General features: G+C 40.4%; 4 protein-coding genes across 4 annotated transcripts; 3 read left to right on the top strand and 1 right to left on the bottom strand.

The window, feature by feature from the left end:
- Window positions 1-9,062: 9,062 nt before the first annotated feature.
- LOC145911167 (ADP-ribose pyrophosphatase-like) lies at window positions 9,063-12,102 on the top strand. The gene is made up of 8 exons (XM_082998420.1): window positions 9,063-9,220; window positions 9,278-9,431; window positions 9,505-9,586; window positions 9,895-10,001; window positions 10,075-10,186; window positions 10,368-10,511; window positions 10,773-10,857; window positions 11,293-12,102. The coding sequence occupies exons 1-8, from the start codon at window positions 9,133-9,135 to the stop codon at window positions 11,445-11,447; spliced, it is 927 nt and encodes a 308-aa protein (XP_082854546.1). The 5' UTR covers window positions 9,063-9,132; the 3' UTR covers window positions 11,448-12,102.
- Window positions 12,103-12,527: 425 nt separating this feature from the next.
- On the top strand, window positions 12,528-17,143 carry LOC145911762 (uncharacterized). Its single transcript, XM_082999191.1, has 15 exons — window positions 12,528-12,691; window positions 13,172-13,282; window positions 13,342-13,488; window positions 13,550-13,673; window positions 13,838-13,970; window positions 14,030-14,152; window positions 14,210-14,370; window positions 14,507-14,729; window positions 14,941-15,120; window positions 15,473-15,662; window positions 15,965-16,103; window positions 16,162-16,298; window positions 16,382-16,547; window positions 16,675-16,804; window positions 16,872-17,143. Exons 1-15 carry the CDS (start codon window positions 12,540-12,542, stop codon window positions 17,072-17,074), a joined length of 2,319 nt encoding a protein of 772 aa, XP_082855317.1. The 5' UTR covers window positions 12,528-12,539; the 3' UTR covers window positions 17,075-17,143.
- A 760-nt stretch (window positions 17,144-17,903) lies between these two features.
- Window positions 17,904-20,711, top strand: LOC145911448 (protein XRP2-like). Its single transcript, XM_082998780.1, has 7 exons — window positions 17,904-18,059; window positions 18,241-18,428; window positions 18,486-18,615; window positions 18,960-19,197; window positions 19,334-19,458; window positions 19,523-19,661; window positions 20,194-20,711. Exons 1-7 carry the CDS (start codon window positions 17,985-17,987, stop codon window positions 20,364-20,366), a joined length of 1,068 nt encoding a protein of 355 aa, XP_082854906.1. The 5' UTR covers window positions 17,904-17,984; the 3' UTR covers window positions 20,367-20,711.
- A 385-nt stretch (window positions 20,712-21,096) lies between these two features.
- Window positions 21,097-25,850, bottom strand: LOC145911338 (uncharacterized). Its single transcript, XM_082998652.1, has 3 exons — window positions 24,327-25,850; window positions 22,549-22,722; window positions 21,097-22,285 (listed from the first exon to the last, which is right to left on the bottom strand). The coding sequence occupies exons 1-3, from the start codon at window positions 25,797-25,799 to the stop codon at window positions 21,245-21,247; spliced, it is 2,688 nt and encodes an 895-aa protein (XP_082854778.1). The 5' UTR covers window positions 25,800-25,850; the 3' UTR covers window positions 21,097-21,244.
- Window positions 25,851-27,125: the final 1,275 nt, after the last annotated feature.

The raw sequence follows: 27,125 nt of genomic DNA on the forward strand, positions 1-27,125 counted from the left end.
TACAAATGGTACTACAACCTCACAAACCACCAACACAACAATTGGATTAAGCTATTACAATACGACAGTTACGCCATCAACCAATGTAACGGACGCATTGCTTACAAATGGTACTACAATCTCACCAACCACCAACACATCAATTGGATTAAGCTATTACAATACGACAGTTACGCCATCAACCAATGTAACGGACGTATTGGTTACAAATGGTACTACAATCTCACCAACCACCAACACAACAATTGGATTAAGCTATTATAATACGACAGTTACGCCATCAACCAATGTAACGGACGCATTGGTTACAAATGGTACTACAATCTCACCAACCACCAACACAACAATTGGATTAAGCTATTATAATACGACAGTTACGCCATCAACCAATGTAACGGACGCATTGGTTACAAATGGTACTACAATCTCACCAACCACCAACACAACAATTGGATTAAGCTATTACAATACGACAGTTACGCCATCAACCAATGTAACGGACGCATTGCTTACAAATGGTACTACAATCTCACCAACCACCAACACATCAATTGGATTAAGCTATTACAATACGACAGTTACGCCATCAACCAATGTAACGGACGCATTGGTTACAAATGGTACTACAATCTCACCAACCACCAACACAACAATTGGATTAAGCCATTATAATACGACAGTTACGCCATCAACCAATGTAACGGACGCATTGGTTACAAATGGTACTACAACCTCACAAACCACCAACACAACAATTGGATTAAGCTATTACAATACGACAGTTACGCCATCAACCAATGTAACGGACGCATTGCTTACAAATGGTACTACAATCTCACCAACCAGCACCAACACATCAATTGGATTAAGCTATTACAATACGACAGTTACGCCATCAACCAATGTAACGGACGTATTGGTTACAAATGGTACTACAATCTCACCAACCACCAACACAACAATTGGATTAAGCTATTATAATACGACAGTTACGCCATCAACCAATGTAACGGACGTATTGGTTACAAATGGTACTACAATCTCACCAACCACCAACACAACAATTGGATTAAGCTATTATAATACGACAGTTACGCCATCAACCAATGTAACGGACGCATTGGTTACAAATGGTACTACAACCTCACCAACCACCAACACAACAATTGGATTAAGCTATTATAATACGACAGTTACGCCATCAACCAATGTAACGGACGTATTGGTTACAAATGGTACTACAATCTCACCAACCACCAACACAACAATTGGATTAGGCTATTATAATACGACAGTTACGCCATCGACCAATGTAACGGGCTCATTGCTTACAAATGGTACAACAATTTCACCAACCACCAACACAACAATTGGATTAAGCTATTACAATACGACAGTTACGCCATCAACCAATGTAACGGACGCATTCGTTATAAATGGTACTACAACCTCACCAACCACCAACACAACAATTGGATTAAGCTATTATAATACGACAGTTACGCCATCAACCAATGTAACGGACGCATTGCTTAGAAATGGTACTACAATCTCACCAACCACCAACACATCAATTGGATTAAGCTATTACAATACGACAGTTACGCCATCAACCAATGTAACGGACGTATTGGTTACAAATGGTACTACAACCTCACCAACCACCAACACAACAATTGGATTAAGCTATTATAATACGACAGTTACGCCATCAACCAATGTAACGGACGCATTGGTTATAAATGGTACTACAACCTCACCAACCACCAACACAACAATTGGATTAAGCTATTATAATACGACAGTTACGCCATCAACCAATGTAACGGACGCATTGCTTAGAAATGGTACTACAACCTCACCAACCACCAACACAACAATTGGATTAAGCTATTATAATACGACAGTTACGCCATCAACCAATGTAACGGACGCATTGGTTATAAATGGTACTACAACCTCACCAACCACCAACACAACAATTGGATTAAGCTATTATAATACGACAGTTACGCCATCAACCAATGTAACGGACGCATTGCTTAGAAATGGTACTACAATCTCACCAACCACCAACACATCAATTGGATTAAGCTATTACAATACGACAGTTACGCCATCAACCAATGTAACGGACGTATTGGTTACAAATGGTACTACAACCTCACCAACCACCAACACAACAATTGGATTAAGCTATTATAATACGACAGTTACGCCATCAACCAATGTAACGGACGCATTGGTTATAAATGGTACTACAACCTCACCAACCACCAACACAACAATTGGATTAAGCTATTATAATACGACAGTTACGCCATCAACCAATGTAACGGACGCATTGCTTAGAAATGGTACTACAATCTCACCAACCACCAACACATCAATTGGATTAAGCTATTACAATACGACAGTTACGCCATCAACCAATGTAACGGACGCATTGGTTATAAATGGTACTACAACCTCACCAACCACCAACACAACAATTGGATTAAGCTATTATAATACGACAGTTACGCCATCAACCAATGTAACGGACGCATTGCTTAGAAATGGTACTACAATCTCACCAACCACCAACACATCAATTGGATTAAGCTATTACAATACGACAGTTACGCCATCAACCAATGTAACGGACGCATTGGTTACAAATGGTACTACAACCTCACCAACCACCAACACAACAATTGGATTAAGCTGTTATAATACGACAGTTACGCCATCAACCAATGTAACGGACGCATTGGTTATAAATGGTACTACAACCTCACCAACCACCAACACAACAATTGGATTAAGCTATTATAATACGACAGTTACGCCATCAACCAATGTAACGGACGCATTGCTTAGAAATGGTACTACAATCTCACCAACCACCAACACATCAATTGGATTAAGCTATTACAATACGACAGTTACGCCATCAACCAATGTAACGGACGCATTGGTTACAAATGGTACTACAACCTCACCAACCACCAACACAACAATTGGATTAAGCTATTACAATACGACAGTTACGCCATCAACCAATGTAACGGACGCATTCCTTACAAATGGTACAACAATCTCACCAACCACCAACACAACAATTGGATTAAGCTATTATAATACGACCGTTGCCCCCTTAACAAATGCGTTTTTCACTACTGTTGCCACATCATTGTCAGCAACGACGGACACTTCTGGGGTAACGTCAACGCCAATATTTAACACTACATATCTTTCAACTAATGACTTTACAACCAATGCACCATTTACCAACAAAACAGTTGATTTTAACAACAGTTCCACCTTTATCCCCACAAGCGACATCATCATCGCCACTACATTGATTAGTACAGTTTTTCCAACCGCTAATATAACAACCACTGCACCCAAGTTCAATGATACGTTCACCAGCAGCAGTTTCTACACCAACACTAGCACAACAATAAACGGGGCTTACGATTCCACCATTGAGTTCGTAACAAGCAATCCAACTACGACATTTCAAACCACCACACTTCCCGCACAGACAACCACCTCATCTAAAACCATATCGAAAGTCACCACATTTATTCCTGTTACCAATCGGAACACTAATTTCCAGACATCCAACAGCATAGAGCTATCAACCTCACTTCCCACAGGATTTGTTACCACTGAAGAAGTACAACGTAAGGGGTCGTTTAATTCGAAAATAATCAAGCAAATTGGACTATAAACAAGTGTTTTTTAGTCTTTTGTGGAGAGGTGACTGCCGTATATCCGAATAATGACACTGTGCAAATAAACGTGACGTTTCCAAAAACATTGGCTGGATTCACATCGGCCTCTATTGATGTTTGTTCTGAAGGAACGTCCAACAGTAAGTTTTTGCCTTGACAACGAAGCAATTCATTACCAGCATGTTTGCATTTAGGTGGAAAGCCGTACGCAACTCGCCAGTGTTCCATCAGTGGAGTGTGGTTAAGTCCACTCTGGCTTTCATCGTGCAACACCAACTTAAACGTATGAAACAGTACTCTTTGCAAACACACTTCTTTGTTTCTACTAAATCTAACATGTTTAAATATACAATACTCTGGGAAACAACGTTATATGTGAAACTCGTTTATTTGCCGTTGGTTTCGAACCTTTTGCCTTACATTCAACAAGCCCGGTGCGCAAATGTTTGCACGTACCAGCTCTCCGTTTGGTTAAGACGACGATTTAAACCCTCAAAATGTTGACTCCTCTGTAGATTGTACCGTCTTAATCTCATAGCTATGAATCTGTCAACAGATATCTCAGACGAGTTAATCAATATAAATCTAGAAGAGAATATTGTCGCTTTTGACAGTCTGGCCATCAATTCTTTGCAGCTAATACTTTGTCAAAGGAAACCTGGAAACCTTCCATATGATAATTACACCAAGAAATTAATGCACACAAACATGAAAAAGGACTGGCTATGTAAGCCGGGTTGGCCCTTAAAGGTTTTGTCGGTCCTCCATAATATTTGACCACTGTATATGACGTACAGTCGTTCAAGCACCGCAAAAAGACATATTGTACTAAACATTGTTTAGGGAAATTGTTTTACATATGCTCCCAACTGATCGTTCTTAAACCGTGGGGAACAGTGTATGCACAATCTATGTTCAATTTTAAATGTTACTATAACAACTTTGTGTCATCGCTTCTGGTTTTAGCAAAATTTTCTGCATTTTCCAAAAAAAAACACCATATATGATGTAGTACTAGCGCCCCCCATTTGCCGCTGTTTTGGGGTATTTTTGGTACTGACACGTAAAACAGATCCGTCAATCTCAACCAAGCGGCACAAGTTGACTTCTGTATCTTTTATGATAAATTTACTTTGTCTGCATTGCCACAAGGACAGCCTTTTAAACGTAGTTTCTTATTCCAGAGTTTGCTTGACACCGAGATAGAAACTGATGAACAACGACAGGAGGTTGCCACAGATGTGGTGACCATAACCTCTGACCCGAATGAATTAAAGCCAGAGGATATAGCTTCATCCACACAAGTTCTGAGCGAAGTCACGAACACCACTGAACTCTCCGCAAATGTTAGCACACTGTATTGTTAAGGGCTGCTGCATCATAAATCAAAATATTCCATTTGGTCTCGAATATTGCCTAAGTTACAACATCCAGCAAGCTATAACAAAAAAGTTGTCCAAATTGATAAAAGTTATATTACCGTACTACAATAATGTTGGGTTTTCACATGACGGTGTGATTTTTTTGTTGGCAGACCTCCGCATTGGTCGTGGAGGCTGTGGGTAATTTACTCTTTGCTCCTTTGGAAGATCTAATAGCCAGTAATTCATCAGTGATGTAAGTGGATGTATTCAACGATTTTATCCCAGTACACCAGCAATTTTTTGAAGTATCAATGTACAGGTTACTTTCTACCCTTGATGACGTCATAATGAAGCTGGAGTTGCCTGAAGGGGAAGACCAGTTTCAAACCGTATCCAGCACGGTGGCAATTTCTGTACTTGAGTTAGCAGACACACCAGGTTTAGTATTTTTTTTATTTTTACGATTCAGGTCAAAAGTCTGTATGTGGTAAAAAGTAACTTATATTACGTCACAACCACTAACGTCCACCGCTAATATGTTTGGAGTCTTGAATGGGTATTTTAGTTTTTTTTCAAACTGTTTCTAATTTATAGCCGAAAACATTGGATTTGCTTCTTCGGAGATCCTAAACCGTTCCATAGGCTTTCGATCTGATCAATTTAATATCGTAAACGACACAGAGGATGGAGGCAATGTTGCCACAATACTTGTTCCAGCCGAAGCCCTAGCAGGAGGTGTAAACAAATGGGAGCATTTGGAAGTTCCGCCGAAAACGCATAACCTTCTTTTCAAGGTGGACGCATCGGATTTATTGGATTTCTCAATGACAACGTGTTTCTGGCATCTCTGTCCCAGGAAACCAAAAGCTCTGAAAACCGGTTGCCAAACACTGCCAACGTGAATTCCCAAGTCGTTATATCTGCAACTGTTGAGGGAAAAATTGTTGACAATTTGAAGCAACAAGTAAACATTACATTTCGGGCAAGTAATTAATTACATTCCTTCTCTTGTAAAATAAGTGAAAGTTTGTGTACTACCTGTAAATACAGGCGAATTATATACACCATGAACAGCGTCAAACAAACGATTTGGGATTACTCGTAGGACTTGTTAAATAAGATAACAATACATTTTTTAGAATCCTGCGGTCGCGGAAACGCTAACCACAAATAACACATTTTGTTCGTTTTGGAATGAGACGGACAACTATTGGTCGACCAGTGGGTGCGCAACAATGCGTGCTGACAACCTGACGGTCCAATGCCAGTGTAACCATCTCACCAACTTCGCCTCGCTTTTTGTAAGTATAAATTGTTATGTTTAATTTTCACTAAAATATTTTCTGGAGAAAAGTTTTGGAGGCGCCCCACTCAATAATTTTTTTGTGGTTATTTTCATCGTTGTAGTCCAAAGTGCCGATTCCTCCTGCCATCAACAACGTTCTTGACATTATTACGATTGTGGGGAGTTCCATTTCAATTACAGCGTGCTTTCTTACCATCGTCAGCATTGCTTTCCTTTGGTAAATAAAATATTCCATGACGTAAACGTGTCCAACTGTTCATAACGATAGCGTATGTCCGTTTCAGGCGTCGTCGAAACCTTCCCACACAGTTGCGCACCTTTGCTCTGTTGGCGTTTTTATCGTTTGCGCTGCTACTCCTCAATGTTTTCCTCATCGTCAGCCAAAGTGAAAGCGTGATAACCTCGCCAAGCGCCTGTCAAGCCGTGGCCGTTCTTATTCATTTCTCTTTGCTTAGCGCCCTCTGTTGGATGATGGTCGAAGCCATTTATGTGAACTTGGCTGTCACTAAGGTATAAAGTTATTTTAATAATCAACTACCACAACCCCATTTGGCATTTGGTTCTTTTCAGCCGATTTACTTCAAATTAAAGCTTGCAGACAACAAGGTATACGTGTGTTCTTCTCTGTGGAGTTGGGGCGCTCCCGCTCTGTTTGTTGCCATAACCGCCGGGGTCAACTTGGACGTTTACTCCACCAAAGATGTGTATGTTTGAAACATAAAAACAGCAATACTTCTTTCATTATACAACAATTTTCAGGTGCTGGATAAGGAGTGAATACATTATTTTCCTTGTAGTCATTCCCGTTGCAGTGGTGCTTGGCACCAACCTATTGTTGTATATTCACGTTCTGGCAACTGTGGTGTTAAAAAGGAAACCCGGGAGATCCGTAAGACGAACCAGTATCCGTTTCTTTTTGATTAAGTTGATTTTTTTGTTTGCTGTTTTAGAACGTAGCAAACAGAAGAAAAATGAATGTGAGCCTTTCGTTGTCGTTGTTCGTGACGTTTGGTCTGACGTGGACATTTGGGTTCATCATATTCGGTTCAACCGACGCTAGCATTGTGTTCGCATACATTTTTACTATACTGAACTCTCTACAAGGTAAGTTGCAGCATAATATATTAGGTTTGACCATAAATCCTGAGGAAATAAACATTCTCTGCAGGATTGTTCGTCTTCTTGCTGTTCATTGTTCGCAACAAGGCCATGCGCGCCAGTCTGACGAAAGAAATTACAAAAATATCGGCATATTTCAGCAGTGGCGCCCATGACTCGCGCTATCGGTAAATACAAAAATATCGTTTAATCGTGTTGGTTTGTTGTAAACATTTTCTAAATTAGTTTTTTATTCTTCTTACTTTTAGGAGTCATTTCTCCAGCAGGGGATAACAACGTGATTTAGCATTTTCCACAGACAATTTTTCATTTTTTTACGAAGTCATGTTTTTGAATTGCCTTTGTTTGTTAAATGACGTAGGGACTATATAGCGTATTTCGCAACACTTACAATAAACATGTCGCTGAACACTCATTATACTTTGTGTCATTGCTTACCTGTTTTGCAATTAATGTAGGCCTATACATATTCCATTCTTTTTACTTGTGAACTATCAGACAAAACAGTGCAGAGTTATACCCGTTATGACCTATCTATTTGCCTTTTCAGCAGTTCTGCTCAACATTTTGTTTGAAAATTGTTTGAAAACACATTGCGTAGGCTACAAATACAAACATCCCTGCCACCGATAATAGGGCATATTCCAATACAAGGAATATTTGGAGGCGTTTTACAAAAAGATTAAGCAGGAATTAAGTATAAGTGATTATCCCAGTTTCAAATTATCTGGGACGGTCGGATACGAATGGTTTCCAATCAAATCCGGCCTAATAATTTGGATCCGGCAATTAGAAGTGGCATGTGCAAAAAACTAACCACTTTTTGTTTTCGAAAACATATCAGACCCTGGATAATTGACTCTGGTAATCATTACCCATTCTATTGCAAGTACTATATCATATCCCATGAGAATCAAATGCTTGCGCCGGTGATGCAATATTGTGTGTATAATTTTTCAGCGTCTATACTGCGATGTTCATCAATTATATTGGATATCCCGAACTGTTGCAGCGGATGTTGCAATGTGCTATGTTAAAGTCAGTGGTTCTCAAACAGGGCCTGTGGAGCCCCGGGCCCTGCAACTTTTGAATGTTTTGCTTGGTGCTGCTATGACTGTAATTAAGTCTGCTTCGCGTGTTCTTGCTGTAGATGTGGACTACTAAATGGCCTCGTGATCAGACTTGTTTTGTTGAATATAAAGACGTGCTCTAACATCAATTAGTTTGAATTAAATTCTCCAATCGCGTTGATAACTTTGGTGAGTATTCTAAAGGGGTAAAAGTTCAGTGCCGTTATTAAAGAGGCTTCATCCGAACAAAACGTTTGAGTTAGCGAGTCCAGGGTGAAATGGTCTAGTAGTACTGAAGTGTTTGTTTGTTTTTTTATTTGTGTTATAATAAAACATAACTACATTTTATGTTATCTCTCAAACAAATTCAATATAATTTGTTCTACAGGTAACAGAATTTCTTCGTTATTCCCTTACAGATTGATTAAAACAATACTTTCTGGACTCACTTGCATTAAACTTGGCGAAAAGTAATGTTTATTTTAGCTGGCGTTTCAAGACATGTAACGAAGGTGTTCTTTCTTTGTTTTGTAAGCATAGTTTTTGTGGCAATGCTATCCTTCACAGCATTTTTAAGTTCATTGTTTGGAAAGGTAACCATGAACTCAAAGCCTAAACCAAGTATTTTGCACCAAAAAGGTAAGAGTGTTTTTAAAGAGGTCTCTATTTTTTCGAATTTTATAAATTTGTACACAGCAAGGTCGGCTGTATATCCCGGCTCAGAAAAACAAAGATTTCCAGTCAAAGATGATAAAGTTCCCTGGGGTTCCAAGTTTCCAGATTATAAACCAACTGAATATACTGCACCTGTTGTCTTAAAACACCCAGTCTGGGCTGATCCAGACTATGGGTAAGTACGCTTATACATTTTCCTCCACTTTTTTCAATTGTAGTTTTTATGGAACTACTATATTTTGCTGCAGAACTCCTGGTTATAAATCTATTCAGTTTAACAAATTGGATGGAAAAACTAACCGGAAAACCTTTAATAAGGAAGAATATAAGGTTTGTTAAATGAACAAATAATGTTTGCTACACAGTATTTTTGCCTAAAACTTAAAATCTCATTTCAAACACATAGTTTCAAGAGATGAGTTTTACGATTACACTAAAACATATATAAAGCTAAAATTTTGCTAAATTGTTTAGTTAACTTAAATACACAGTAAGCTTTGCCCCTGATATAATGCAATTCATCACGACCATGGAACAATTTTGCATATACCTGTGGATCATGAGATTTTATTTTGTATTTTGAAACTTTGCAATTATTTGTGTAGTTAATGTGATGTTCATTGAATACTATATTGTAGTTTAAAGGAGGCCTCCCACAAAATCCATTCGGAAGAACTGGCATCATTGGCCGTGGTTTGCTGGGTAAATGGGGACCAAACCATGCTGCAGATCCAATTGTGACTAGGTAGTGTGTTAAACCATCAACAATGGAATATTGTGCTTTCTTGATAATATGAGGTATGCATGCAATGTTGAAGGTGGAAGCATGATGAACATGGAAAAAGGGTTGAGCATGCTGAGACCAAAAAGAATATCCTTCAATTTGTAGCTGTTCAGAGGAACGACAACCACGAATGGGCAATTCCGGGGGTATGCAGTGCATATGTAGACATATGAAAATATAAAAGATGGTTAACTGCTGTAACTGTATAAGTAAACTGTTAGGTTTGCTGTAAGATCCTTTAAAAGACTGTTCCATGATTCACATGCTTATAATTAACTTTTCCTGGCAAACGAATCATTTATACTCTAATCTATGTTATTTTTCCAGGGAATGGTGGACAATGATGAAAATGTGTCAGTCACCCTAAAACGTGAATTCAGTGAAGAGGCGTTAAACTCCCTTGAAATATCTCAAGAAAAAAAGAGAATTATTGCTACCAAACTCGATGTACTTTTTAAATCGGGCAAACCGGTAAGCTGTTTCAGCAAAACCTTAAGGGTTTATTATTTTACCACCATTGTAAACAAAGCTTGTAAGTAAACATTGGTTAGTGTGGTGAAACCAAAGAAATTTCATTTTTGTCTTGGTGCTATGTTTAGAGTACAAACATTGAACCTTTGTTGCATACAATGTCTTAGTTATTTCAATCGACCGAAGGTAATGCAATTGGGTGGCCCACTTGTGTTCTTATGAGGCAGTCACTTTGTAAGTAAGTTTCTGTTTTTTTAAAAGATATACAATGGTTATGTTGACGATCATCGCAACACTGATAATGCTTGGATGGAAACGGTTGCCATGAATTTTCATGACGAAACAGGTCAGTCTGTTTTCTTGCTCAATTGGTAAAACACCCAACCTAAAACTTTTTAAATGTTGCTTGATGGCTTGACTGCTTTTGATTTCACTTTATGGCATTTGCCACAAGAGTTGATTTTGACATGTTTTAAAATACGCCTTGTATGACAGTGGATGCATTAAATTCACCAAATTGCAAATGTCATGTTCAGATAATTCTTCTGGGATAATATAGATTTGATCTTTTTGTAAAGGGCCTTTTTTCGGTTTGACTTATTGCTACTCTAATGAAATCCCCCATTTTGAAGGTTGATTTCTTATTTCCAGTGTAAGTTTCAACTGCAGGACTCACAATAACGAATTAATTAAATCGCAGGTCAAATCGTTTTTCCTATTTAAAAAAAATCAAAGGCTTTGCTTGTTTAATGCGAAGAAGTAATGGAGCATTTGTTGTCAGGCGAAAGCGCAGGTCAGTTGCCACTGCAAGCTGGCGATGATGCGGGTAACGTGCGTTGGATGGACATTGACGCTGGACTCCAACTCTACGCCAGTCACATCGACTTCCTTGAGAAAGTGGCCGAACTGCATAAAGCACACTGGCATTCCGTTTGATTTTTTCTTACCAAGCTCTCACGAATCAGTTCCTTAATAAATGATATATCGCACCTTGAAAGCGTGAAAGCCAGCGGCAATTGTTCCCAGATCTGCGTCAACAAAAACTATTCTTCAAATGCTTTTTTTTACCTGCGCGTATAGGACTATACTGTATTGTGACATGTGTTAGTGTTGACTTATTATATGCACGGATTCATAATTCAAGTCCACTCTGTAGATATGCGCAACTAATCCCTATGTTCATATCAGTGGAATTTATTGTTTTTGAAATAACGGCTGTACTTTGTTCTGCTGTTTTGTTATGCTTTACTGCAGAAGTACTATTTTTGTGGCGATAAGTCATTTTTTTATGTTGATGGCCTATAATTCAATGCTATTACATACTGAGTTCCACTTTAAAGTTATTTTGTAATTCCTTCATTAGTGATTTTCTCTTTGTGTTATTTTGTAGTGTACGGTAAGACCAATCAGGTTCACTGCAGCACTTGCCTTAAACGGCTTCAAGCAATTCCACATACCACGTTCATGTACTCGCTTTTCGTTGTGCGGCGTAGTTTTTTTTCTTGTGTTCCAATCGGCAGAGCTGTGTTTGCACTTTCGTTACATGATCTTCCTGTAGTGGCTGTTGAGCCTGTTGAAATTAAAGTAACCAACCTAATTAGTGGTCGTAATTCAACATGGCTGGGAAATCCGTATGAATCATGCTTTAATGACATTTGCAACATCCGCACCGAACACAGGATGACACAAATCAATGGCGATGCCATCTTAAAGTTGAAATATACAAAATTAACGTTTTTACAACATAACCCACTCATGCAGTTTAAGTCCTCGCGGCAAAAAGTGTTTCGTGTGGAGGATTTTCACTAGTATGATTTTTTAAGTATTTCCTCAATGGATGTTGCGTGGTTGGGAATTCTATATTGCTCTGCTTTACGGATAAGTTAATGCTGGCAGCGGTTTCTGGCGTGTCCTAAACTTGAGATGATTCACGCCCGCCGGCCTTTTCGCTGATTGTTGCGCAGAGAGACGAAGTTTTGTCAGAATGAAATGAGTTTTTCTTGTGTCAATATCGCAGTAAAACGGATCATGTTCGCCGCCGTGCAATTTCTTGGAATTATCATGTTTCTGTACTTGCCGTCCGCCCTTGGAAAAAGAGTTGGTGATAACAGTTTGGTTCGGACACCCGTCGGTGACTCTTGCTACAAGCTACATTACGAAGACGCTACGGTGGTTGTAAGGTGAGCCACAAACAACCTGTAAATGTGACGTAAAAAAGGTGGTTTAGGGCAGATTTTCTCAATTGGTGATCTTTAGAAGCCTAGGGGCCAACAGTGACTTTAGTAAAATAATGTCATTTTGTCCCAGTTAAAGGAAAGGAGATATCACCTAAAACAGGTCTTCACGGATTTGTCCCGTCCGACGAAAACGCATTTAACGTTTGTGTAATTACAGATATGAAAATTGTCAAACTTTCACGGCTGGAGAAGTGTATTGCTGGTGGCTATATTCCACTTGCTGTCAAACTGTTACTTTTTAAACGTAATATCTAGTTTAACCCAGGGCATGTTAAAACTGCTATTCGTATGAACACACAATACTTTACCGAGGATCTGGTATATTAAAACCCAGTTGAATACACAAACTAAATGTGTGAAAACAGTACATAAGTAAATTCATGATCAGCACACACGCAGTCAAACTATTCCAATTTTTTGCAGGCAACATTCAAAATACGTTTACCCATTGCTCAATTGCACGAACTTGGAGTCTGCGTCTTTTACCGTGGAAATGCAGAAAACTGTTTCTGATGTCCAGGAATTGCTTATCAGGTACCAATACATTGCCTGAAGCAATTGGAATGATTTAGTTCGTTTACACTTTGATGCAGGGACAGCAATGTATCAGCTTTCAGTCTTGAAGATCTGATTTTGTTTCCTCGACTAAAAAGACTAAATTTTCAGCGCAACAGGTTTTTGGAATTGATTTCAGCGCACCCGGGCGATACATTTCCATCTGTTACGTCACTCATAGTCAGGTACTGCCGTCTTTAGTACAAATTCTTCGCAATCTATTAGTAACTCGTATGCCTTGTTCAGTTCATCTCCAAGTTTCTCTTTGTCGCGTTCATTTGAAAGAAGTTTTCCATTCCTACAGGAACTTGTGCTTAACAATACCAACACGAACATGTCAGACGTATGTGGTGATTTCCAGCATCTTGAGGTAATAAGCAACCAGCAGGTCATGCGGTTATTAATTGCTTTGAAACTGGGCAAGTTTAGCGCAAAGGTTTGGCGCTCCCAAATAGACCTACAATCTATAATATATAAAGGCACAATTCCGTGTTGTGCCGTGTTGCCCCTAACAAGCTAAATTTGTTTGTACAGGCCTTGAGATTAACTCACAGCTCAATCAAGTCAATAAATTTTACGTGGCTAGCAAATGCCACAAATATCAAGACATTGGATTTGAGCAACAATCAGTTGCAAAGAGTGCCTCTTGATATCACCCAAGCCAAAAGTATATTTCCCTAATCTTGGTCTTCGGATTAATTCCTTGTATTACTTCTTTGTTCTTAGATTTACAGGTCCTCGATTTGTCCCACAACCAACTAACCAGCTTACCAAAGAGAATTCTGCAGGCAGCCAGAGGAATAGTCGAATCGTCCATTTCAAATATTACTGGAAACGGTACCCACCAAGGTTCCAAAGAACGTGACATAAAATAATCGACATGTTGATGTGTGAACAATGTTTTAGGGGTCACAGGCTTGAAACAATTAAATGTTTCCAACAACAGCATTTCAACGCTACCAAGAAAATTCTTCCAATTATCGTCTGCTGATGCAACCATTGATTTAAGTCAAAATCCAATCAACTGCCATTGTCAAGCTCCATGGCTTAAAAACATGATTTACAAGGTACAGTAAATTAACATTCTTTGCGCTTGAAACTCTTTTACTTTGTGCTTGGCGATGCATTAACCTTGATACTACATTCAATCTTCATTCCGTATAGATTTTATGTAATGCTAATATTTTAATCTTTACGCAACAGAAAATATCGAACGGTTTGCTTCCCGATGTTCGATTTACTTGTCAGTTCCCCGACAACTTGAAAGGTTTTTTTTTTCAATCGCGTGACAACAGCCTTCAATCCATGTGCTCCGATGTCATGAAGGAACTCAGGAAGCAGCATGTTAATAACTTTACCATGACGTTTTGTTCGTCGTATTATAGCAGGCAGCAATATCTACAATACCACTTTCAACGACACAAAAGTAAGCAGTTTGATAATATAGCTTCATTCAATAATAAACGGCTATTGTGAAAATTGCAAAATCTATATTTTCGCTGGAGTTCCATTGGAATGGTGCTTTTGAGAGGGTCAGTTCCATTTATGACGCATTGATAGCTATATTGTACTTCAGACGAGGAGCCCCCCAATTTTAAGACAACTCTTTTGTCTGCCACTACAATATTTATTTCTAGCCATGCTGGACGATGTGGATTACCCCATGCGGTTTTGTGACAGTTACCCTTTATCTCGAATACCCAACAGTCTGGATGCTCAATTCCGTGGATTTATTATGGCTCGGGGTCATTTAACTTCTCTTAATGTTACTGAAATTAAGACGAAAATTCCGCACATTGTATCACTTTCACTTCCAAGTAAGAAACCTTTTTTTTGTCTAAAAAGTAATTGTTTTCCGTATAATGGCCACATTAAAACTTATGCTGAAAGTTAAAGATTAAAATCTTGACTGTTGACCTTAATATTACAACCTTTGTTAGCGTCTTGCCTTTGTTTCTAATCACAGCAAAACTATAAGTACCTATGTTATCTAAAATATACCTGAACAAATTAAAAAAAACCTTGCACATTGTTTTAGTACACATCGAAATCATATTTTGCTGCTTGAATTTATTTTTGCCGCAATATAAAAAGAATACAGTGGAATGAAATTATATTAGTTTTATTTTTGTTTCTTACGGAAACACTAACGAGTTTTGTTGATTTTAGACAACAAAATAGAACATCTTGTGACTTCCCCGTCCACTGAATTGTTGTCACTTGCCGTACTTTCGTTGGAAGGAAATAAATTGAAATCAATTTCGAGCGAATTTTTACGCAGCTTTCCAAGGTTGCGCAAAATACGTTTATACAACAACAATTTGGTTGCATTCGACAGCAACCTTTTTGCATACAACAGGTATAGTCGCGACTTTGATATACGTTGTTGTGCTATAATAAAGATCTTCTCGAAGGTTCTAGTACTTTTGCATGCGATAAATTGTCCAAGCTGCTTTACAGGGCAATATTTTTGCTTTTAAAAGTAAGCCTGGGATTCATTGAGCATCTTTGGTCAGGATGGTATTATTAGCTGAGTAATAAACCAGGGTTCTCAAATACAAGCCTTGTTCGCAGCAATTTCTGCGACTCTTTGTTTCTAAACGGCTTCTGTCGATTATTCAATTGATTCTATAACGTTATAATGTAATGCTTTTTTTACAGAGGAGTGTCTAAACTGCTTCTTGGACCAAATCCACTTGTTAAAAACTTTTCTGGGCAATGCTTGGACGGTCTTAATATTGTCAAGGCAGGTCTGCGCGGTTTGAATCTTCGTCGTGTGCCGGATGTCTTCAAACACCTTGTAATGGAAAATAACATAATAGTATTAAAAACAACTCATATAAGTTATTTTTTGATAGACCAACGTAAAAGTTATCGATTTGGGGGAAAATTTTATCAGCGAAGTTTCCACTGATAATTTTGCTGCATCCAATATGATCACGGAATTGGCATTGGACGGAAATAACCTCGGCAGTATAAAAAACCTGACGTTTCGGTAAGTTTAAGAACAAAGTTATCTTCCTGCTTTTATTCTTCGCGGAAATTTTGCCAGTTCGCATTTGTTGTTTTTTTATGCAGAAACTTTTTAAATTTAAACGTTTTGGATTTGTCGGAGAATGAAATCAGTCACATTTCCCCCGACTCGATGCCGGAATTACCCGAACCTACATTGAGGGTGAACTTGTGGCACAACCCCTTCCAATGCGATTGCAATATGCGCCCGTTTTTCCAGTGGGCCAACCAGGTAAGGGTGAGCAATTATGTTTTCTGCACAGGTAGAAAATCCAGTGGTGCTGGTTTCATTGTAAGTTAAATGTTAAACAGGTAAATATTTAAAAGTTTGATTTTATCTATTCACAACTCATTGTCAGCTGGAGGAGAATTATCCTTCGTCCAGAGTTCGTTTTCAATGCCAAGGTCCACCTCAAATGGCGGGAAATATTTCAGACCAAACCATGTCAGAGGATTACGTGTGCTTAGTGCCTGTGACAGTTCCACAAGGTATATGCGTTATACCATTTTTATCCATTTAAAACATATTTAAAAATTATTGTAACTGCTTTTCAAGGTTCACTCGAGCCAACTCACGAAACCTGTTCTTCGCATCATTTTACGATTTCGGAAATGGCGTTGGCAGTGCTTCTCACATTTTTGTTGACTCTGGTTATATGCGGAACCGTGGTTCATCGTTGCGTGGTCATCCGGCTCCGTAAACAGTACTACACCAAACACGTTGCGACAAACGATGTCTTTCAAGATTCTTTATTGTAACGCGTATTAAACAGCAGCGTGTATTTCAGTTTTCGTCCAAATATGAAGTGTTTTGAAACAGTAAGCTAATATATGTAACGCACTAATTTGTATGAAAATAAAAAATATCGAAATAAACATAGCAAAAAAAACTTTGCTTTTTCTAGGCTTGGGATTAGATGCTGAGAAAAATATTTTAAGCTTAAAACGTCAACCAAACGAATAAAACAATTAATTAAAATAAGATCAGCGTCATAACAGCACTGCTAGCGGAACCACGAGGGGCGGAACGGGCTCTTACCCCAACCAAATATCTAAGTTAGTAATTTAAGTTTTCCTTCCTAATGCGATAAATTAAACCATAAACCATTCCTTGTTTAATCCCACAAAATACTTGACCCCTACCTAAATTTCCGGTTGACCACACCACTGCATATATTGAATACCAATTCCACCAAAAAGACGATGATTTTGGATAAATATGAATATGAAGTGTTGCACGGTGGCTGCTGTTTTGTTGATTAGCTACTTTTATTAATTTTTTTTTATGAATACAGGCCGTTTTCGCTTGCTATCTTCGGAGATTGCCAGTATGAAATGTGTCGCACACAATAAGCCGCATCCGACACGAGGAGTTGATTTGCAACGTTTGTATATTGCATTTGTTAGTTAAGAACCAAATCTACATGTAGATGTCCATCATCATTGACGGTTTGTTATTTTTACCCTGTCATTTTTTGGGATATGTGAAAGTTTTCATTTTGGTTGTTATCGAAGCTTACCAAAATGACCTATCCTGTTTGGGAACAGTTCGCTTGTGCGTTAAAAGGCGGTGGAATCCAATCAAAATTAAGTTTTATTTCCCAGATTTTTGTAAGCATTATTAAACAACAACATTGATTTGCTTTGTGATCTTGATAACCTTGCAGCGATGGGTTGCTGTGGTTCGAAGTCGGAGTCACCAGAACAAACTCGGAAACCGTACAGTTGGGAGATACGAGAAAAGGTGCAAAATGCGTTTTGTTTTGGCATACAATCACTTATTTACCTTGAATCTCATAAACTTAACCTAATATTAAAGTTGTTACGTTTATTTTCTTTGAAATAAAAATTAGGTGGTGTTTATATTAGTCTTGTTGTATACATGACGATGACATGGGCATTAAATTGTTTACATTTTGCTACAGTTAGACCCAAAAGACTTCACTGTGGAGAATGTGATTGGTGGTAGTGTTGTAAAAGATCCTGGAAGCATAAATGGGGAACCATTCATAATCAAAGATTGCAAAGACAGCAAAATATATCTATTAGATGCGATAGCAACCATTACCATTGATGACTGTTCAAACTGCCAGTTTGTAATTGGCCCAACCAGGTAAATGTTGCATTGGATTGTGTAGTTGGTGCATTTAATCTTTCATTTATTTCACAGGGGTTCCTTGTTTCTGAGGGACTGTCATGACTGCAAAGTGATTGTTGCCTGCCAGCAGTTCCGAACTCGTGACTGTAGTAAAATTGACACATTTTTACTCTGTTCAACACAGCCAATCATTGAATCTTCGGTACTAGCAGTTCAGGACTAACAAAATGTTTGCAATCATGTGACTGTAGTCTGTTTAAGGCATACATGTCGTCTATTAAGTAGGCCGATATACCTGTTTAAAATTATTGTTTGTTAAACTTCACTTTAATTATAAGATTTTTTTCTGCTCATAGACATCATACTAATACTGAAAGCAGTCCTCAAGATGTGTGTTATGCCAAAAAAAGTTAATTTTGTTTTTATGCAACCTGTTACAAAATTGTTGCTAAACCATCATTAAGTTGACCAGGCATCTGGCCATCTTAAAACTTGCACCTCTTGTCTAAAATAACTATCTTCTGGTAAAAGTTGTTTTGTTTCTAGTGTAAAATGAAGTTTGCGTGCTATCAGTTGGCCTATGATGGACTTTTAAAGCAGTTTAGCGACTCATCGCTGTCAATTTTTAACAACAACTGGTACAACATACACGACTTTACACCTGTTCCTGAGTCGAAAAACTGGACATTGCTTCCAGATGATGTTACTGCCAGTAACCTGATTGATTTGCAGTTGACCAAGCCTAAAGGCAATGGCGACGGTAATGCAAGTGACGACATGTTGGGTAAGTGCTCTTTTTTAGTGTTTTAATACTTCTTTTGTGATGTGTTTGATTCAAGTTTTGGCATTCTAATGGACAAACAATTACATTTGCAACCTTATACCATGCTCTCAGCTATTGTTCTTGTAATTCGATTTAGGTGAAAAGCCACATGTAGCACTACACTGCAATGACTCAGTCATTCCCTTAACCAGAGGGAGCAGAGAAAACACTCATTCGGAATCCTGTTTGATGCTTTTCTTTCACAGCAACAATTCTACTCAGGTGTTTGCACGGAATCTATCATGTCATCAGAGAAAGAATTCCTTCTCACTGTTTTTAATTGTAGGTTGCTATCAAAACTATTGCTTCACTGAAGGGAAAAGCTCAGTTGGTTCAAACAAAAGAAATATCGTTATCGTCAGATGATGCTAAAAGAATTATATCAGAGAAAGATCTTATTGAAAATTGGAAAAATGTACAAGATGGTAAGTTTAATGTGCTATGGATGACCAATGTTATGCCAAAAATTAATCTATACATAATATTGTGAATGTGATAAGAATGCAATTATCTTGGTATTTGGTTTGCTAAATGGAGAATACTTTATTGGGTGATAAACTAAATGTATTTGCCTAACATTAATATTTTATGTAGAATTTTCAAATGCTGTGGGCCACTCCCCCCACCTTCATTTGCAAAATTTATTAGATTTTGACACACCTTTATTCAAACTAGTTTGTCACAACGGAACTATTATGTTTGAATACAATATTACAATTTACTGGCAAAAATTAGTGTTCTATTACCAGCATAATTTACATTGATAAGAAATATAGTTAAACATGTCCCAATGCGATAATCAAATTATTTGGAGAAATAACTGAGGTCTCCAAGTTAACGACAGATGCTGATAAAAATACATATGTTAAAAAATTCAACTACCTTTAGGGTAATTACTCCTTATGAGAAAACAACAGTCTATGTACAACTATCCATAGCTTACTGCTTGTCATGTAGGGCCAGTCATAGGCCTGGAATTCATGGGTGACCAGTGTGTGGAGGTGTGCAGATCCGTTGTGGGAGAACTTGGAGCAGGGGAGGTGACGATTTATGTCTCTCCCAACTCGGACGCCGCTAAAAAAGAAGTCGAATCATTCTACAACTTCTGTGACATGCAAATGTCTGTTTAAGACAATGCTGCAATGACCACATTTTCTGTAACATTTCGCTTTAACACTGTGTCTGCCCGAATCTTTTACCCCAAAAGGTGCTAATTTTACTACTTTTTACTAACGACTCGTGTAAATTGATGTGTTTCTAAGTTATTTTTACCGTCGTTTCAGTGCGTAATGTTTAGATGTGTTGTGTTCAGCACTTACGGCACATTCAGCGGCTGCCGTTTTAGCATTGATTTTAATAGGATAGTTTACATTGACGGCAATCTAGCGTTGTGTATGTAATTTAACACTGCACCGATAGTGCATGGCATCTGTGAGCTTTTATATTGTCGTTGACTGTTGCTAATAAATTCGATCGACTAGGAAATGAAACATTTTTGGCCTCTTTAGGTCGCGTCCAAAGTAGGATATCTGATTAAACAGACAATCCGTTGAAGCCAAATTTCTTTTATAACCCTTCGTTCCGCTCTGTTCAGTCACCCGTGAAAGCAACTGCAAGTATTTTTCGCGTTGCACCGTGCGGGTTTACCCAAGTCTATTTAAAATATCTGGGGTTTCTCCAGGCTGTTGGGGGTGGTTTTGCTGTTTCTCGTCCAACTGTCTGCAATCCTGTTATTAATTATAAATACCCTTGCAAAAGAAAACAAGGCGTTTTGGGATCACTAAATATCGTGAATTATTCACAACCTGCAGAATACTTTACGAAATCAAGCCACCCTCAATGAAAAATTGGCTCTGGCTTTATTGTGCAACAGCGGAAAACACATGGGCGGGCAAGCAAATGCGACATAAGTGTGCGGGTGGTCGTGCGCAATCTGCAACGCAGAATTTCGCAATATAAACACCGCTGATAATACCCCAATCGCGCAAAAAATACAAGTAAAAGAAGTTTATAGCCCGAAAAGGCAATCGAGCTGACTCAGAAAGTCGCTGTCTGATTTTCCGCCCTCGGTTGTCACAGTAACGGGCATATGAAGACTTTGGATATTAGAAAGAAATCCCTCGGAACTACTGAGCTTCTTGGAGAGGGTTGGTTTGGCACAAGATATCTGCGTGGTTCGTTTCTCGGTCACCTGGAGCTCGGAATCGGAGAGTGAATGCGACATCTCCGGCGAGTTTGGCAAGCAGTCGTTGTCGCTTAACAACAAGTCTGACAATACGTCGTCTTGGTCATTAGTTAGATTTGAAGAAAAGTTTTTTGCTGCCGCGGATGCCACCGGACTTTTTGCGCTTGTGATGCTGAAGTATTGGTCGGGATTTACAACTGCCGAAAGCTGTTGTTGGTTGTTACTCGTTTTGTACAGTTTGTCGCTTTGGTTCGCTTCAGAGTCATCGCTCGACTTCACTATCTGCGACCTTGAATGCTCGACTTTCGCGCGAAGTGCCGCCCGAACCTCCTCGTGAGAGAACGAGCGGTTGGTCATAGCAAGAGGAGGAATCCGTCTACCAGGTTTCGCCAAAGAGACGGAGGCCGGAATTGTCGCGCTAACCGTAGGTGGACATTCTAACAACGACATGTAGCTAATGTCCCCAGCCTCCTTTTCAGTACTGGTCAGCCACTCCAGCAAGCTCTGCTGCTTTTGTTGCTCGTCCTCTACTGGGAGATTACTTTCAATCGGGACGCTAACAACGCGCGCGCGCTTCTGCAATCCTTCCGAGCTTGTCTGCGCGACATTGGCGCTCCTCTTGCGTCCGCGCGGCGAATATCGCTTCACTGTCGGCGCGCAGGATGCGTTTTCCATGGATACAATCCTGTGTCGAGTAATTGTGATCCCTTCGCGTGGATTGTTGGATACATCGTTGCTCCACCGTCGCTGCTGATGGACATTGGATTGACTTAACTTCGAAGTGTTGGCATTCCCGGCCGGAAGACCTTTTTGGGATTCGTTGTTCCCCGACATTGATTTTCCCTCAGCTCGGTTCGCTCGGGTCTGGTGAATAAAAGTAGTAAAGTTAAGATTTATAATGATTGTGTGGTAAGGAAGGATGTGGCAATGGTTTCAATAGTCGTTTAACGGGCTTTTCCGATGCGTTAGTAATTGTACGGTGTGCGGACTGCTGAGGTGGCGATTAAAAACCATTAATTTAAACCTTTAAAGTGCTTCGAAAATGGTACGCGAGTGCGGGCTCTGATAGTCAGTCATTGCGTTGGGAATGTTCCAAGAAAAAACTGTAGTATTTCACAATAGTTCACCTTTTCGAACTCCATCTGCGCCTTTATCACTTGCGCGGCTCTCAGAGTTTGTTGCGCGATCTCCTTCCATTCTTTGGCTTGCTTCTCAGCTTGGGCAATCCTTTCATCCGCCTTCTCTTGTTGTTTTTGCAGCTTTTTGATTACCTCGTACAGATCACTTTCCGATGTGTTTCCCTGTAAATAACGGACACAGGGTAAAACAAAGATAGAACCGGGTTGTTTTTTCTCGAGATCGGGATTTCAAATTAAATATTCGGGATAAATGGGAAATATCCAAGTAAGCGAAAAATAACAAAACGGGCACTTTGGGTTTTCACATTGATATTTAGTGTATAGTAAACGACTTTTTTTTATTTAGGGGTTGTTAAAGTTCCCACGCGCTGCGTCTATAATGTATATCCAACAGCCTTCCAGCTTCTGAAGCAACTATGTGGGCCTCTTGTTTTGTAACTTGCTCAACAATCTAACTGCACGAAAACCTAACCTTATTCTCAGACACATTGCTTTCCATTGCGGTCACGAGTCGCCTTTGAATAACTCTTTGAATTGTTTTGGTTGGCGACTGCGGCGGCCAAAAAAATGGGGTGCTTGCAGCAGCAACAACAGGCGGTACCGCTGCCGTAATTATCCGCACCATCCGGCGTCATGCCGCGCCAAGCTTCGTGTGCGGACTGTGGATTCCATGCAACGCGCTATCTCACTTATGGTACCTTGCGCTGTCCGGCACCGATCCTCACCGCCGCTTGCCACGGCGTGATCGAAAAAACACCACGCATAATCGGTGCCAGGCCGTCACCGGGGATTATGCAGCGGGACATCTTACGCGATGCGGTGAGATAAGCCAAGGAGGCGACCAAGACGATCGGCGACGTCGGCGGGGTGAGTTGCGAGGCCGTGATCGCTCGCGGTTTGGCGCGATAAGATCGCCACCTTGCTCGGTGCTAGGCGTTTGTTGACAACAAACATCTCTGGAATGGTTTGCGGTTTACGGCGAACGGTCACGAAGCGCCCGTTTCGCGGTCACGGCGTATTTGGTTCTGGGCGAGATTGTCGCCGATAATACAGCGGCTCACACAGGACAATGGGTCGTTAACCGCATTTGGGAGAATGGAGGCAGAATTAACGCGCAGCTGCAAAAAAATGCCACACTTCGCGAAGGAAGGAAGACACAAGTTCATGACTTCGAAACATCACGCCATGCATGAAGTGAATGGGGGCGTTCGGTACACGTATTTGCCGAAAGAAGTTACCCTTAGGCAATAAGGCGCGGAGGCGCGTTTTCCCAATAAGATCGGCGATTTTCGGATTACCGGGAAAGTCAGGTGTCGGAACGGACCGCGTGCCTCGTCACGCTCAGTGCCTGGCGATAATTTCGATATCGACGCGACGTCACTGCGACCGCATCCTCCTGAGTCACGGGCGCGCGAGGAAGTGGATTTCACTACAAATTTCGCACGTTTTGCCTAATAGCGGATGAGGGACGGCCGTTCGCCTTTATGCGCCGGCCAATATCCCCACAAGCTTGCGTCATAATTGTATTTAATAGACTTAACCCTTTAGCAACATTACCCCAAAATAGACTACATCGCTCCTAGCTGACCACAAAATCTCGAAATGATACCAATGTAATTATGACAAACTTATGATGTGGTTGAGCATATTTATATTGTAATATTTTTTACATTCTAAACAGGACGATGAGCAACCCTCTTCGGCCACAAATATAAACGCCCATGCCTTAAAAATTGTACAAACACATATGCTAACAAGCTACACACCTCTTGAGCGGTTTCCGCGCCGTCATTAGGGCTTCCAGGCGTAGACGTGATGACTGCGGCCGAATTTGCTTTGATGGGGTAGCGGGTGATTTTGAAGCCCTCTGGTGGGAGGGGTTGTTTCTCCATTGGCATCTGCCCAACTTTATTTGATTCACTTTGTTCTTGATTTTCCGCACCGAGAGGTGGAGGTGACGATTCCGTGGGAATAGTGGTTATGGAAGGAACAACCGGCGTTCCCGCTTTGGAAGCCATGGAATATTGTTTGCGGAACGCTTTCTCAAGTGGAGACATGACCGCTTTGCTTGGTTTGCGGCCGCCAATCACTGTACTTTGAGCGTTAAATTCAGTGTTGAACTCACTAACTGTGTGTCTACGAGTGCATACGATCGAAGCGTTGGGCTTGGTGTGGGTCACTGTGAAGTCAGAAGATGTACTCGATATTTTGATTGCCGAGTTCCGATTTGTATCTCTGCAACCCTTGCCACGCTGGGATTGGCTTCGCGACTTTGACGCCTTGCCGTAGATTCTCTCCTTGGTTGTTGCAGAAATGAACGGGTGCTGAGGCTGAGGCTTCTCAGACATTTCCTGCGCCATCATCTTGTCATGTTCCTCCGAAAGGTGAGAGATTGCCGAGAAATCAATGGCGCTCTGGGAGTAGAAGGATGGCGAATCGAGTTTGGAAGAACTGCTCACTGTTTGCGAAAAATTGCAAGAATCTTCTTCTTCAGAATCCTGGCGAGGCCATGTTGGGCACTTCAGCAACGGGGGCCTGCGTTTGTTTTTTCTTTCCTTAGCAATGTGCATCACTGAATCCAGAGATCCCGGGAGGGGAGAGTGAGATATGATGCTAACGCTGCCTCCGCCTTTCATGGTTTTATTTGCTTCAGTGAACGCTGTTGTGGAACGACTCTGTGCTTCGGGTTCGACTTGATGCTGTAAGGCTCCCTTTTGCAAAACTGTTTCCTCCAGTGATAAAACCTCATCGAATGGAAAATCGTGGCAATCGACGTGTTTTACGCTGGCGAGCACGAGTCTCCTTTCTTCCTCTTCGGTTCGACCGTCCGACACGCTTGGCTGGGAAGGCGCTATTACGTCACTCGCAGTAGCGGCGACGGCGACGGGCGCCTCACCCGAAAACTCTTCGCCAGTCTGCCGCGCGTTAAGCACATTATTGGGCGACTTTGATCGTGTTGAGGATATCGCTTCCTCAATTTTAGGCGATACTGTGCCATCATAAGAAACTGTATCAGTGTCCAGCAGCTGGCTCAGGTCAAAATCACCTCTACCGCCGACTGAATCGTCCGAAAATATGCGTTTGCCGAATGACGCGCTATTGCTGCTGTCCAAGCTTAAATTATCCAGGTCAGCTTGTGACAAAAAAACGTTGTCTGAAGGCGTCTCGTCCATGTCATGTAGCTCGTCGTCCACCACAGGAAGATTCTCCAGACTTTGTCTATTTGCCAGTTTTAACATTTCAACTTCGTAAGCAGCTAAACGCTAGTGTCAGCTTAGTGACATGAAGCTCTCGCTGGTAACAAAAAATTATGACTGTCAAACATCGACGCGACCTAGGTCAAAGTAATGGCCCAGGGCTTAAAAATACTTGTGACTGTTTGTTTGGAGAATTTGTCACAGGCCAAGACACGTCACATGAACCTATCCCACACCCACGACCACATTTGACACAAACACAACGTTTTTAATACAAAATACCCGGAGTACTAATTTAGATCAAGTGTACTAATACCTTGCATAGAACCTTTAACCTAATACAGTCTAAACTTTAAAAAAAAATTAAGCCAACGTTTTGTTCCCAAAAAACAAGTATGTATACCACTTCGTCGTAACAAGCGTTTTATAAAATCTCAGTCATTCTTCAACCCATTTATACCGCAATGCAACAAAAAAATGCTATAGCCGAGAAAAATTCTTGCGTGCGGTCCGACCTACTGAAATCCAAACTGCCTCGACCGAGAAAATGAACGCGGGCTAATGCGTGCACGCAAGATTCCGCAAAAATCTCACTTAGGCGAAATGTTTTTGACGCCCAAGTAAGCTGGCAGGGTTTAATTCTTTTGACGTCACTTTACCGTTTCCTGGAACAAACCTGAAGTTAAGGCATGGGCGGGGTCGCATAATTGCCGAGTATTAGTTTTTTTATAATTTTACCAAAGGGGGCGATTAACTAAACTGTCCTTCCAAGGCCCAAAAACCGTTTTCGACTTGAAACAATGCGACAAAGAACCGCACTTGTGTACGTTAAATATGGGTCAAGAGCATTTTTGTCAAGGCGACAATTACGACGCGACTATGGCGCTGAGGCATGCCAACCACGTCCATCCACTGCTCAGCTACCGTGTGTTTCAATAACAACGGCTCAGTGCCAATTAGTGCGGACGGATTAATCGCGACAGCATTGACCGTGTCGGCTCTGGTTGAACTCGCCTTGCACTGAACAAAGCAGTTACGCCCGAAAATCATTCGATAAGTGCACTTGTATGGCTGTACTACAACTATACTACCACTATTAAGCTCAATTAACGAAAATCAATATTACCCCAACTACGGCTCACTCAGACCCAAATATTGCAAGGTTATGTTACTACCGGTATTTAAACAACGTTTGCAAAAGCCCCATAAACAAAACTGTGGAGAGCGTGTAAGCTAAAGTGATACCCCCTCGTCTCGGTTGGTGCTCGTGTTTTCTGAACTGTTGAGAATTTATCTTCGGAGACAAAAGTTTCCAAAAGTACTATTTTTGCCCACGGCCGAGTAACTAAAGAATGCCGAGGTAACGTT

Source organism: Ascidia mentula, chromosome 8 (genome assembly GCF_947561715.1).
Source record: "Ascidia mentula chromosome 8, kaAscMent1.1, whole genome shotgun sequence".
Taxonomy (NCBI): Eukaryota; Metazoa; Chordata; class Ascidiacea; order Phlebobranchia; family Ascidiidae; genus Ascidia; species Ascidia mentula.